This window comes from Oncorhynchus masou, chromosome 11, assembly GCF_036934945.1.
Source record: "Oncorhynchus masou masou isolate Uvic2021 chromosome 11, UVic_Omas_1.1, whole genome shotgun sequence".
NCBI lineage: Eukaryota > Metazoa > Chordata > Actinopteri > Salmoniformes > Salmonidae > Oncorhynchus > Oncorhynchus masou.
In genome coordinates this window covers 40088375-40104061 of record NC_088222.1, presented here as the reverse complement: position 1 = coordinate 40104061, position 15687 = coordinate 40088375, and the positions used below count along the sequence as shown (strand labels likewise).

Here is a 15687-nt window from a genome sequence, read left to right as displayed (position 1 = left end):
CTTCACAATAACTGCACTTAGTTGACCAGGGCAACTCTAGCAGGGCAGAAATTTGCCAAACTAACTTATTGGAAAGTTGGAATCCTATAATGGTGTCACAATGAATTGGGGCGGCAGGTAGCCTAGAGGTTAGCGCGTTGGGCCTTTAACAGAACGGTTGTTAGATCGAATCCTTACGGTGAAGGTAAACATCTGTCGTTCTGCCCCTGAACAAGGCACTGCTCCTAGGCTGTTGGAGGGAAGTCATTCCTCTACCCAAGAATACTGACTCAAATAGCTGACCAATCAGTCTGTACAAACCCTTAGTAAACTTCTGGAAAAAATTGTGTTTGACAAGATACAATGCTATTTTACAGTAAACAAATTGACAACAGAATTTCAGCTTGCTTATAGGGAAGGACACTCAACAAGCACTTACACAAAGAATTCCCCAGGGTACCCGTTTAGGCCCCTTGCTTTAAAAAAAAAAAAAAAAAAAAGTTTTTTTTTTACTGACGACATGCCACTGACTTTGATTAGAGCCATAGTGTATGTATGTGGATGGCCCAACATTATACATGTCAGCTAATACAGCGACTGAAATTACTGCCACACTCAACAAAGAGCTGCAGTTAGTTTGAGTGGGTGGCAAGGAATAAGCTAGCCCTAAATATTTCTAAAACTAAAAGCATTGTATTTGGAACAAAACACTCACTAAACCCTAAACCTCAACTAAATCTTGTAATAAATCATGTGGAAATTGAGCAAGTTGAGATGACTAAACCTCTTGGAGTAACACGATTGTAAACTCATAGTCAAAACATATTGATGCAGTAGTAGCTAAGATGGGGAGAAGTCTGTTTATAATAAAGCGATGCTCTGCCATAACAACACTATCAACAAGGCAGGTCCTACAGGCCCTAGTTTTGTCGCACCTTGACTACTGTTCAGTCGTGTGGTCAGATGCCACAAAAAAGGAATTAGGAAAATTGCAATTGGCTCAGAACAGGGCAGCACGGCTGGCTAATATTAATAATATGCATGCCAATCTCTCCTGGCTGAAAGTGGAGGAGAGATTGACTTCATCACTAGTATTTATGAGCGGTATTGACATGTTGCATGCACCGATCTGTCTGTCTATACTACTGGCACACAGCTCAGACACCCATCCATACCCCACAAAACATGCCACAAGAGGTCTCTTCACAGTCACCAAGTCCAGAACAGACGATGGGAGGCACACAGTACTACATAGAATTCCATGTAGTCATGGCTCTATTCCACATAAAGTAACTGACACAAGCAGTAAAATTAGATTTTAAAAAACACCTTATGGAACAACGGGGACTGTGAAGCAACACAAACATTGGCACAGACATGCATACACACACACGATAACATACACACTATTCGCACATATGGATTTAGTACTGTATATATGTGGTAGTGGTGGAGTAGGGGCCTGAGGACACAGTGTGTTGTGAAATCTGTGAATGTATTGTAATGTTTTTAAAATGGTATAAACTGCCTTAATTTTGCGGGACCCCAGGAAGAGTAGCTGATGCTTTGGCAGAAGCTAATGGGGATCCATAATACATACAGTTTTTCATGTTTCAGGCTATGCCCTTTAGTTCCAGTGAAGGGAAATCTTAATGTTACAGCATACTAGGACATTCTAGATAATTCTGTGCTGCCAACATTTTGGGGAAAGGCCCTTGCATGACCATGCCCCTGTGCACAAAGTGAGGTTCATACAGAAATGGTTTGTCGATCGGTGTGGAAGAATTTGATTGGCCTGGGATGAATTGGAACGCTGACTGCAAACCAGGCCTAATCGCCCAACATCCCGAATGCTCTTGTGGCTGAATAGAAGCAAGTCCATACATCTAGTGGAAAGCCTTCCCAGAAGAGTGGAGGCTGCTATAGCAACAAAGGGGGACCAACTCCATATTAATGCCCATGATTTTGGAATGAGATGTTCAAGTAGGTGTCCACTTAGTGTGTTGTGGAATGTATTGTAAAGTTAAAATTGTATAACTGCCTTAATTTAGCCGGACCCTAAGAACAGTAGCTGATGCCTTGACAGCAGCTAAATGGGGATCCATAATAAATACAAATGAATATACTTTTGGTCATGTGTATCACTTAGTTCTGGGTTAACAGAGATTAAAGTAATGTAATTTGGTCAAATGCATTTGTTTGTAGTCTGTCCACAAGAGAGTAGGCATCACTCAACTGAAGGTCCAAAGCATTGTTTCCTGTGTTGTCTGCAAAAACATTTCTGTGAGTTGTGTGATGCAAGTAGCTACTTTCTATTTACCAAGATGGGAGTTTCCTCCAGATGCATCAGGTCCTTAGCCCAGCATTAAAATCTGTTATTTAAGGCTTACATTGAAAGTGAAGTTCATCTGCTGTTGGGACATTACGTCTGAGTCCTGGGGGGGGTACAGTATGTCAGAAAGCCAGATCATTACTTTCAGCCAGCCATCTCTGATCTTATGGTTTGGGAATATGGATTCAGTCTAAATGTGTCAATCTTTACTGAAGCTGCTTAACTCCTTGAGCCAGCTCTTTGGTGTTAAGCCAATTCACAATGATAACATAACTGGAATGTTAAATAGCATTTAATAACATGGTTGATTTTGAATACCTTGTTAGTTTGAAATGCCTCCATTTAGAATGTTATTTGGGCTACATTTTGACAGTGCCAACATTCAGTTAGAAATTGACCATATTACTGCTAATGATGGGCAATGTCTCCCCAAAAGACTTCTGAAATGCAACAATGCGGCTTCAACGATATCATGAATTGATACACAATTATGTTTCTTGATCCATCTTGACATTTGCACTATTATATTGAATGGTAGCCCACAATCTTGAACATCCTCTGCTTTTTCAGTCTTTTTTTTCCTGAACTGGAGACATACATCCATATAACATTATGCACTTATAGACAGTCATTCAGAGCAGGGAAGCCCAGCCAACAGATATGGCTGTCTGCCAGCACTTGTAGGCTTGGCTCTCTCTGGACTTTGAGTCCTTGGTCACTTCAGGTCGTTCTTGCCCAGGCATGTCAACGGCACTATCCTCTGACCATCTTCCATTTTAGTGGAGCTCTGGGCTCTCACGCGCGGCACAGCTTCAGAGGAAAGTTCTCAGTGATCAGATGTTCATCATGGAGGACAATCACCACATTCACCTCAAACTCTACAGAGGAACAAAGAATCGCATCTGTCAGCCATGGGTAAACCACAAACTGTTGCACTATTCGATTTGTATTTATTACAGGTGAACTCACCGACTTTAAAGTTGATGGTCTCAAGGGTAGGGCAGGTAAAGAGCCTGGGGAAGACCATGTAGATGGGGATGGGGAGGCTGTGGCAGACATCTCCCTCTGCTATCTGGATGTTCTGGATCTCTGTGGCATCTCTGGCATAGCCCTCAGCACAGCCTGGCGCAGATGGAAAAATACACCATTAACTTCTATAGGAGTGGGTAAGGCCCTGTTTAGACACTAATCTGGATTGGTGAAAGCAAAGTAATGGGAATCTTACTTTCATTCAATCACGTACAGTTCCGATGAATGATACCCTCGAAGGAAGCATTGTTACAGTATTCTACCAGGGCCTGCCCTCTAAATATACCGAACAAAAATATAAAAACGCAACATGTAAAGTGTAGGTTCCATGTTTCATGAGCTGAAATAAAAAAAATCCCAGAAATGTTCCATACGCACAAAAAGCTTCTCAAATTGTGTACACAACCCTGTTAGTGAGCAATTCTCATTTTCAAAGAATCCATCCACCTGACAGGGGTGTCATATGAAGATGATTAAACAGCATGATCATTACACAAGTGCACCTTGTGCTGGGGACAATAAAAGGCCACTAAAATGTTCAGTTGTCTCACATAACACAATGCCACAGATGTTGAGGGAGTGTGCAATTGGCATGCTGATTGCAGGAATGTCCACCTGTTGCCAGAGAATTTAATGTTAATTTCTGTAACATGAGACACCTCTAAAGTAATTTTAGATTATTTGGCAATACATTCAACTGGCCTTACAACCAAAGACCATGTGTAATCACGCCAGTCAAAGACCTCCATATCCAGCTTCTTCACCTGCATGATCGTCTGAAACCAGCCACCCGGACAGCTGATGAAACTGTGGGTTTGCACAACCAAATAATTTCTGCACAAACTGTCAGAAAATGTTTCTGGGAAGCACATCTGCGTGCTTGTCACCCTTACCATGGTCTTGACCTGACTGCAGTGGGCAAATGCTCACTTTCTTTGGCCCCTGGCACGCTGGAGAAGTTCTTTACGGATGAATCCCGGTTTCAGCTGTACTGGAAAAATGGCAGACAGTGTATGGTGTGGTGTGGGCGAGCGGTTTGCTGATGTCAACATTGTGAACAGAGTGCCCCATGGTGAAGGGGGGGGGGGGGTTTATGGTATGGGCAGGCATACGCTACGGACAATGACCACAAATGTATTTTATCAACGGCAATTTGAACGCACAGAGATACCATGACGAGATCCTTAGGCCCATTTTCGTGCTACTCATCCACCACCACCTCATGTTTCAGCATGATAATGCACAGGCCATGTCGCAAGGATCTGTACACAATTCCTGGGAGCAGAAAATGTCCCTGTTCTTCCATAGCCTGCATACTCACCAGACATGTCACCCATTGAGCACGTTTGGGATGCTCTGGATCGACGTGAATGTTCCAGTTCCCGCCATTATCCAGCAACTTCGCGCAGCCATCGAAGAGTAGTGGGACAAAATTCCACAGGCCACAATTAACAGCCTGATCATCTCTATGAGAAGGAGCTGTGTCGCACTGCATGAGACAAATGGTGGTCACACCAGATACGGACTTGTTTTCTGATCCACGCCCCTACTTTTTTTTTAAAGGTATGTGACCAATAGATATATATCTGTAGATTAGGGCCTAATGAATTTATTTAAATTGTATGATATCCTTATATGAACTGCAACTTAGTAAAATATTTAATTGCTGCATGTTGCGTTTATATTTTTGTTCAGTGTAGATGGGCTACAGTAAGTAACGCCAGACTCACCACAGGTCTCTACGCGGACCAGCTGTAGCTCGATGCTCTTGATGGCCACATCAGAGCTCTCCACCACCAGTTCTCCAGTCAGGGGCTTCGTGATCACACAGTTGGTGGCATCCAGGTGGCCCCGGATTAGGAACTTGGGCAGCAAACTCCTCTGAGGGAGATGGTGAGTAATACAAAGATGGGATGATGTTAACGGTCTGAACATTCCCGCTACGGTGTCTGCTGGTTTCCCTCAAATAATTTTGATCAATGATGGAGTAGACCGATTAAGACCCAGGAAACCAACATTTAGAATGCCAAAAGGTACACTATACAGTTGAAGTCATATGTTTACATACACTTAGGTTGGAGTCATTAAAACTATTTTCCCAACCACTCCACAAATTTCTTGTTAACAAACTACAGTTTTGGCAAGTCGGTCAGGACATTACTTTGTGCATGACAAGTAATTTTTTCAACAATTGTTTACAGAGATTCTCACTTAAAATTCACTGTATCACAATTCCAGTGAGTTAGAAGCTTACATACACTAAGTTGACTGTGCCTTGAAGCAGCTTAGAAAATTCTAGAAAATCATGTCATGGCTTGAGAAGCTTCTGATAGGCTAATTGACATAATTTGAGTCAATTGGAGGTGTACCTGTGGATGTATTTCAAGGCCTACCTTCAAACTCTGCCTCTTTCCTTGACATCATGGGAAAATCAAAAGAAATCAGCCAAGACCTAAGAAAATAATTGTAGACCTCCACAAGTCTGGTTCATCCTTGGGAGCAATTTCCAAATGCCTGAAGGTACCACATTCATCTGTACAAACAATAGTACGCAAGTATAAACACCATGGGACCACGCAGCCATCATACCGCTCAGGAAGGAGACGCGTTCTGTCTCCTAGAGATGAACGTACTGTGGTGCGAAAAGTGCAAATCAATCCCAGAACAACAGCAAAGGACCTTGTGAAGATGCTGGAGGAAACGGGTACAAAAGTATCTATATCCACAGTAAAACAAGTCCTGTATCGAAATAACCTGAAAGGCCACTCAGCAAGGAAGAAGCCACTGCTCCAAAACTGCCATAAAAAAGCCAGACTACGGTTTGCAACCACACGTAGGGACAAAGATCGTACTTTTTGGAGAAATCTCCTCTAGTCTGATGAAACAAAAATAGAACTGTTTGGCCATAATGACCAATGTTATGTTTGGAGGAAAAGGGGGGATGCTTGCAAGCTGAAGAACACCATCCCAAACGTGAAGCACGGGGGTGGCAGCATCATGTTGAGGGGATCCTTTACTGCAGGAGGGACTGGTGCACTTCATAAAAAAGATGGCGTCATGAGGCAGGACAATTATGTGGATATATTGAAGAAACATCTCACGACATCAGTTAAAGCTTGGTCGCAAATGGGTCTTCCAAATGGACAATGACCCCAAGCAAACTTCCAAAGTTGTGGAAAAATGGCTTAAGGACAAAGTCATGGTATTGGAGTGGTCATCACAAAGCCCTGACCTCAGTCCTATAGACAATTTGTGGGCAGAACTGAAAAAGAGTGTGCGAGCAAGGAGGCCTACAAATCTGACTCAATTACACCAGCTATGTCAGGAGGTATGGGCCAAAATTCACCCAACTTATTGTGGGAAGCTTGTGGAAGGCTACCCGAAACAACATTTGACTCAAGTTAAACAATTTAAAGGCAATGCTACCAAATACTAATTGAGTGTATGTAAACTTCTGACCCACTGGGAATGTAATGAAAGAAATAAAAGCTGAAATAAATTATTTTCTCTTCTATTATTCTGACATTTCACATTCTTAAAATAAAGTGATCCCAACTGACCTAAGACAGGGAATTTTTACTAGGACTAAAGGTCAGGAATTGTGAAAAAAACTGAGTTTAAATGTATTTGGCTAAGGTGTATGTAAACTTCCGACTTCAACTGTATATATACACACAAAAGTATGTGGACGCCCCTTCAAATTAGTGGAATCAGTTATTTCAGCCATACCTGTTGCTGACAGGTGTATAAAATCGAGCACACAGCCATGCAATCTCCACAGACAAACATTAGCAGTAGAATGGCCTTACTGAAGAGCTCAGTGACTTTCAACATGGCACCTTCATAGGATGCCATCTTTCCAACAAGTCAGTTCGTCAAATTTCTGCCCTGCTAGACCTGCCCTGGTCAACTGTAAGTGTTGTTTTTGTGAAGTGGAAACGTCTAGCAGCAACAACGGCTCAGCCGCGAAGTGGTAGGCCACAAGCTCACAGAACGGGACTGCTGAGTACAGAAGCATGTAAAAATATGTCGTCCTTGGTTCCAACACTCACTACTAGCGTGTTCCAAACTTCCTCTGGAAGCAACGTCAGCACAATAACTGTTTGTAGGCAGCTTCATGAAATGGGTCTCCATGGCCAAGAAGTCGCACACAAGCCTAAGATCATCATGCACAATGCCAAGTGTCAGCTGGAGTGATGTAAAGCTCTCTTCCATTGGCAGTAGAAGCGCATTCTCTGGAGTGATGAATCACGCATTCCCATCTTGCAGCCCGACAGACGAATCTGGGTTCGGCAGATGCCACGAGAATGCATAATGCCAACTGTAAAGTTTGGTGGAGGAGGAATAATGGTCTGGGGCTGTTTTTCATGGTTCGGGCTAGGCCCCTTAATTCCAGTGAAGGGAAATCGTAACTCAACAGCAAACAATGACATTCTAGAGGATTCTGTGCTTCCAACTTTCTGGCAACAGTTTGGGGAAGGCCCTTTCCTGTATCAGCATGACAATGCCCCCATGCACAAAGCAAGGTTCATACAGAAATGGTTTGTTGAGATCAGTGTGGAAGAACTTGACTGGCCTGCACAGAGACCTAAACTCAACCCCATCGAACACCTTTGGGATGAATTGGAATTGTGAGCCAGGCCTAACCGGCTAACATCAGTGCCGGCCTCACCAATGCTCGTGGCTGAATGGAAGCAAGTCCCCGCAGCAATGTTCCTACATCGAGTGGAAAGCCTTTCCAGAAGAGTGGAGGCTGTTATAGCAGCAAAGGGGACAACTCCATATTAATGCCCATGATTTTGGAATGAGATGGTCGACAAGTAGGTGTCCACATACTTTTGGTCATGTAGTGTAGATTAAATGTAATTTAACATTTTGTAGGTGTTTGGTCATATTCCCAACAGGTCTGCTGTACCTCGCGGACATTCTGCAGGGTCTCTGGCGTGATGGTGAAGTCTACCGGGGTGGGTTGCAGCTTGGCTTTCTGTGGCTGAGAGAAGAGAAAATGGACAGTCTAACCATGAGCAAATGTATTGCACGGCCCCAGAGAAGGAACAGTCCCCTAGTATTCATGTATGATGTCATTGTGTAACTATAGATTACAACATCACTTCACTTGTAACTTCATCTATATTGAAGAAAATTATGAGAAACTACAGGCCTGTTTCTTACTGTAGCTACATGAAACTTAAAATCAAGCAACGTCAGATCATGTTATGGTGGTGTTTTTGTATGGTATTCTCAGAAGAGATTAGATATTGGTCTGAGTCAGGATGATGGTTGATCTCACCAGACAGTGCACCATGAATTCACAGGTCTTGCTCAGGTCTTTGGCCAACAAGGAGCGCTTCATGTCACAACGGAGGGTGTACTGAGAAAATAAACACCATACAATGATTAACATTAGTAACAAGGCTTTTGTGGATACAAATAATTTTTCCACACATGATATTGTCAGGAGAAACAGGCATATATGATTGTTAAAAGCCTGCCTTAAAATAAAGCTGGATACCTTTTCCAGTGGTAGAATTGAGACTGATAAGTCACCCCCACAACCCCCATGAGGTTCCTCATCAGTACTATCTGAAGTTTAGGTCTAATATTAGATGCAGTACAGAGCTTCCCGTCTGTCCTTCGAATGCCTCGCTTATTCTGGAAAGCAATAAAAATACCTAATCTACTAGATCGTACTGTTTCAGAAGACATAGCTTTTCAAGGGTAAACATTCTTATTGGACAAAAACAAAGCCTATTAGAGCATTTTTCTCCAAAGGTTTAATGTTCAAGCGTTACACTATTGAAATGTTGGTCTACACCTCATTGATTTTGCAGACAACAGAACACATCTAGATCCTTTCTGAAGCTTGACGGATTCAGGGGACAAAAAAAAAAAACTCCAGTTTGAGAGTAAAAATGCATCGGCAACTACAGAATGGCTTATTTTTACTCCAGCAAAATGTAAGATTGCTGGAACTTGACCTTTCAGCATCTGCTAATAACATTATTTCATTGCTTAGGCCTATACATCTGCAGTGATGAAAACATGTTTTTTTTAAGCAAACATTTAGTCTTCCTTGTATTTTTTTTGTTGCAGTTTCCTTGAGACAACAAACGACTGGAAGACAGGGAATGTCAATCTGTGCCTCTCTGTCTCTATAATTACACCTCATTAGTGTCAGAGAGGTTTACAATCACAGTTGTTTTTGTATTTCTCCAGATGACATGACAATAAAAGGGATCTTTTAGCATGGGCACTGCGTCAGCTGAAGCAGGTCTGACCCAAAGATGCATACACAATCAATTCTGGACACTGAAATATCTGCTTTGGGAGGTATAGTATGGTTCCCTGCCTGGTCCTTGTCTGACATGGAGAAGAATCTAGGTCATAGTCTGAAAACACAGAAGACAGCCATTTGCAAAGTGCAGGGCAGGCCCCAGCTCTGCGGTCATTACCTGAATGTTGACGAAAACACCATGGTAGGTCTCATACAGCACTTTGTTGCCCTTTGTGTGCAGGGGGAACTCAAATGGAATCTCTGTCTTGCCTCCAGGCACCTTCCCTTGCTTTACCACTTCAATGTTGCTCGTGATAAGTTGAATGGGCTGTTACAGAAAGAGGGGAGAGATCAATCTGTGACATCAGATCCATTGATATACAGAATTAGGTAAGGTATCTATGCTCCATGTTGCCACTAAACAGTCCATGACAACAACAACATAATCTAATCATGTGAAAGAGGCCGTTCAATGTGTGGTGATCCTTGGGCTTGGGAATACTGTTGGACTCTCACCTTAACAGAGTTGTAGAAGGCCTCAAAGACTCCCACACTCTTGGAGCTAAGCTGTAGGTTGACAATTCCCTCCATGGTGAGAGTGATGCCCTGGTGCTGGACCGCCTCCTTACTAACTATCGCCACAACACCGGCAAGGACCTCCTGACATAATAAACCAGAAATTATATTACAAATATGAAATGTAAAAAGTATCACACTCTTGCTGTTTAGGATGTTCATAAAGCGGTACTATGACCAGAGGGTTTGGTGAAAAGATACACATAACTGACAAAATAAAGGAAACACCAGCAAAGTTGCTGCCAGAACAGCTTCAGTGCAAGTTGGCATGTTTTCTACAAGTGTCTGGAACTCTATTGGAGGGATGCGATACCATTCTTCCACAAGACATTCCATCAATTGGTGTTTTGTTGATGGAAACACTGTCTGTGGCTTCGCTCCAGAATCTCCCATAAGTGTTCAATTGGGTTGTGATCTGATGACTGACACACACACACACACACACACACACACACACACGATGAGATGTTAATTGCGTAATTAACTTAGGTACCACAACTGTTTGGAAGCACCTGCTTTCAATATACTTTCTTTCCCTCTTTTACTCAAGTGTTTCCTTTATTTTGGCAGTTACTTGTATGTCAACATCCGCGATATGCAACTTTTCAGGGAAGTTAGGAACCAATATACAGCAACTTGCCCAAGCCTCCCCCATTTCTCCTTCACCCAAATCCAGAGCTGATGTTCTGAAAGAGCCGCAAAATCTGGACCCCTACAAATCAGCTGGGCTAGACAATCTGGACCCACTCTTTCTAAAAATTATCCGGCACAATTGTTGCAACCCCTATTACAAGCCTGTTCAACCTCTTTCATATCGTCTGAGATTCCCAAAGATTGGAAAGCTGCCACGATCATCCCCCTCTTCAAAAGAGGGAGACACTCTAGACCCAAACTGTTACAGATCTATATATATATTCTACCCTGCCTTTCTAAGGTATTTGAAAGCCAAGTTAACAGATCACCACCATTTCGAATCCCACCGTACCTTCTCCGCTATGCAATCTGGTTTCCGAGCTGGTCATGGGTGCACCTCAGCTACGCTCAAGGTCCTAAACGATATCATAACCGCCATCGATAAAAGACAATACTGTGCAGCCGTACTCATCGACCTGGCCAAGGCTTTTGACTCTGTCAATCACCACATTCTTATTGGCAGACTCAACAGCCTTGGTTTCTCAAATGACTGCCTTGCCTGGTTCACCAACTACTTCTCAGACAGAGTTCAGTGTGTCAAATCGGAGGGCCTGTTGTCCGGACATCTGGCAGTCTCTATTGGGGTGCCACAGGGTTCAATTCTCGGGCCGACTCTATTCTCTGTATACATCAATGAAGGTGCTCCGTCTGGTGATTCTCTGATCCACCTCTACGCAGACAACACCATTCTGTATACTTCTCGCCCTTCTTTGGACACTTAACTGACCTCCTGACGAGCTTCAATGCCATACAACCCTCCTTCTGTGGCATCCAACTGCTCTTAAACACAAGTAAAACTAAATGCATGCTCTTCAACCGATCGCTGCCCGCACCTGCCCGTCCTCCCTTGTCTTACCTCATTTGCACACACTGCATATATACTTTTTTCTACTGTATTGACTGTATGTTTGTTTATTCCATGTGTAACTCTGTGTTGTGTGTCAATCTGCTGTGCTTTATCTTGGCCAGGTCGCAGTTGTAAATGAGAACTTGTTCTCAACTAGCCTACCTGGTTAAATAAATCAAAAATAAAGACTGTAAACTCGCCTACCAGACTCATATTAAGCACCTCCAATCCAAAATTAAATCTAGAAATCGGCTTCCTATTTCACAATCTTAATTAAATCTAGAATCAGCTTCCTATTTCATGCTGCCAAACATAATTTCATAAAACTGACTACTCTACCAATCCTTGACTTCGGCGATGTCATTTACAAAATAGCCTCCAATAGTCTACTCAGCAAATTGGATGCAGTGTTTCACAGTGCCATCGATTTCGTCACCAAAGCCCCATATACTACCCACCACTGCGACCTATATGCTGTCGTTGGCTGGCTTCGCTTCATATTCGTCGCCAAACCCCCTGGCTCCAGGTCATCGATAAGTCTTTGCTAGATAAAGCCCCTCCTTATCTCAGCTCACTGGTACCATAGCAGCACCCACCCGTAGCATGCACTCTAGCAGGTATATTTCACTGGTCACCCCCAATGCCAATTCCTCCTTTGGCCACCTTTCATTCCAGTTCAGTGCTGCCAATGACTGGAATTAATTGCAAAACTCACTGAAGCTGGAGACTCATTTCTCCCTCACTAATTTTAAGAGTCAGCTGTCAGAGCAGCTTACAGATCATTGCACCTGTACATAGCCCATCTGTAAGTAGCCCATCCAATTACCTCATCCCCATATTGTTATTTTCTAGCTCCTTTGCACCCCATTATCTCTACTTGCACATTCATCTTCTGCACATCTATCACTTGTGTTTATTTGCTAAATTGTAATTATTTCACCACTACGGCCTATTTATTGCCTTACCTTCCTAATCTTACTTCATTTGTACACACTATATAGACTTTTGTATTGTGTTATTGACTGTACATCCATTTATTCCATGTGTAACTCTGTTATTGTTTGTGTCACAGCTTTGCATTGTCTTGGCCAGGTCGCTGTTGTAAATTAGAACTTGTTCTCAACTGGCCTACCTAGTTAAATAAAAGGTAAAATAAAAAACTAAAAACTAAATGTTCGACAACGCAGGACATTCACTAGAGGGCAGTAGAAACCTTTCACATTGAAGAAATTGATAACTGCTGATCAGTCAAAATAATCATTATCATCTCTTCATCACAAACACATAAAAGGTTGCTCTGTAGTAAGCAAAACAATTGTCATGCACACGACTTGCCAAGTTGCTAGAGCTACGAAGCACAGCAATTTAACTCAAGGTTAATCTAGCCACTGTATTGTGAAGTTAATGATACAGTTGGAGTAAAACAATGGTCAACACGAGCTAGTAACAAAACATGTCGAGGGTAGAAGAGGTTAAAATACGGGTGGTTAAGTACTTATTTAACACTTCAATGTATCACATGTCACTGATGCACTTGTTCAAGCTATACCATTTGGAATGACTCCTGCTGAGTACGTGAGCTGCTTTATACCCAAACAAGCATTGGGTATATGTCATCGCTTCTTACAGTTTGGTAGCATCGATAGTTATACAGTATATCTTACTATATAGATTTCAGGCAAATTGACCCTTACCCCCTCATGATATACTTTATTTGCTCTTTTCAGTCTGATGTCCAAACTCGCACTCATTTTCGAAGATTTGGCGGATATTGATCAAAATATAAAGCAAAGACAATCCACCTTTCTCCTCTTCAGCTGCGATATTTCCTCATACAGGTCATGTGATAAATTGTAGATATGTCATGTGACCAATACCCCCACCCGCTATGTCCGCCCCCCAAATTAAGATAATTTTGGCGAGTTCATATGCTAGTCGGAACTAGGAAACTCGGAAATGTCTGATTTGCTGATTCGTTGAACGCGTCACGTGTGCGTCACGTGTATAACTATAACCAGTTAGCAATTCGGAAATGTCCAAGTTTCCTCCTTCCGACTGGTACGTCAACGCGTCAAGAGTCAGAGCCAGCAGTCTCATCGCGTTATTTTTACCCTATCAACCCTCGCGCTGAATCTTAGGTAGCTGCCTGGCTGGAGTGACTCATAATGGGCGTGTCGAGAGAAGTGGGAGGATGGGGAGAAATGGGACAATCAAGATCAGTGACAGTTGGGTGGAAAGAGAGGAAATGGCTACTGTGCTTGAATCTGAAAGTGCGGCAAGTAAAGTGTGTGACAATTAATGGAAAATAGTGAAATCAAAGAATGGAACAAAATGAGCAAAAGTTGCAGTAGAAGACAAGGACCTGTCCAATAATGCTTTTCTTATTGGACTGTGTTTTTAGGACAAGGAGATTCATTTGGAAAATCCATTTGTAATATCGAGGACTGTGAAGAAAGCAGTGGATTGAATCAAGGTGACTAGAAGCAGCCTAGTTTTGGTTAATTGTGTTAATGGAGAACAGAAGAAGCATGCACGAGATCTGGCAAAATTGTCCACATCAGGAGTAACATATTGCTCTTCGGAGCAGGGCACCTGCCAAAGGAGTTATAGCTGGAGTCTTGTTTTGTTTTGTTTATTTTTATTTTTACAGGGACAGTGCACATTAATCAACGTTTCAGTAAAAGTGCCGGTTTTAGCCAGCCGGCTAATTTTCAACCGCAGTCCCTGGGCAGGTTATTAAAAACAATTACAATATAGACAATAGCAACATAGAACAAGCAAGACATAGCAACATAGGACAAGCAAGACGTAGCATACAGACAGAGCAACATAGAGCAAAAAGCAGCAAGACAAAATTCATAAAAGCAACAAAGTGTTGTGGCATTGTTGGATATAGATGACAAGTACCATAGTCACAAAATCACTGGAGTGGTCAGTGCACATTGCCTGACCCGTATGATAAATGGAAGGAAGGAGAAAAGCCTATCGATATTGTTGTTTGAGGAGACTCTACCTTAATATGTGAAGCTTGGATATGTGAGAGCATTTGTGTACTAACCATTACAGTGTGGGAATTGTAAAAGATATGGTCATGTTCCAAATTTTTTCAGGCGGGAGAAGTATAATATTGAAGAATCTGTCATTCTGTCCGGACTTCCTTGAGTGCCCTATTGGGGTGAAGGAGGTAGAGGCGTCAAGGTTCGGGGCTGTGCAGCAGATCACCTATGTGGAGACGGTGAAGAGAGTTGAAGTGGCAAGAGGCAATAGTGTTGAAGATATGGCAGTGGATGCATTGCAACCAGTTCCTAATGTTTTAAGTCAATCGAGTGATCTGGATACACTCATTGTGAAGAAAGTGGATTTTGTGGCATTTATAGCCACAGTGATTAATTGTACAGCACAAGGGTCTAAGAAGCTGGAGATCACTATATTTGCAGCCGAGAAGTTTTTGGGGCTCCATGAAGCACTGCAAGGACTATTGTCGCTAGGAAATGTCCCGCCCTCACAGGAGTCTTTTGAGCCTGTGGATGGACCTGATTAGAATGTATGAATTAATTTTTACAGAAAAGCAGGTTGATTTTGTTTAGTTAATACATTTTTTTATAGTTTGTATGATATTTGATTTATTTGACCCACATTATTTCGTTTTTTGGGATTCTTATTATTCACCCGTACAGTTGGTGGTGAAATGCACATGAAATTGTTGCGGACTCCATTATACCATAGAAGAAGAGGCATTGACAATTGGGATAATTTGTTGCCAATCAAATGCAATTTTTGGGGCTGCTTTGGCCATTGTGTTTCAAACTTTCAGTGCGTGTTCTTTGGCAGAGATGACGGTAGGTATTTTAGCTAACGTAACATTTTGCTGTTCACTTAGAGCTCTGTATTTGGTATAACGTTAGCTAGCTACAAGTATTTAAACCAAATCAAATGTTATTTGTCACATGCACCAAA

At 42.3% G+C, this 15687-nt stretch overlaps 1 protein-coding gene across 1 annotated transcript; it reads right to left on the bottom strand.

Moving 5' to 3' along the window:
• Positions 1 to 2585: 2585 nt before the first annotated feature.
• On the bottom strand, positions 2586 to 13596 carry vps26c (VPS26 endosomal protein sorting factor C). The gene is made up of 8 exons (XM_064978541.1): positions 13425 to 13596; positions 10131 to 10274; positions 9793 to 9942; positions 8631 to 8711; positions 8256 to 8330; positions 5071 to 5221; positions 3281 to 3433; positions 2586 to 3189 (listed from the first exon to the last, which is right to left on the bottom strand). The coding sequence occupies exons 1-8, from the start codon at positions 13479 to 13481 to the stop codon at positions 3107 to 3109; spliced, it is 894 nt and encodes a 297-aa protein (XP_064834613.1). The 5' UTR covers positions 13482 to 13596; the 3' UTR covers positions 2586 to 3106.
• Between the last annotated feature and the right edge of the window lie 2091 nt (positions 13597 to 15687).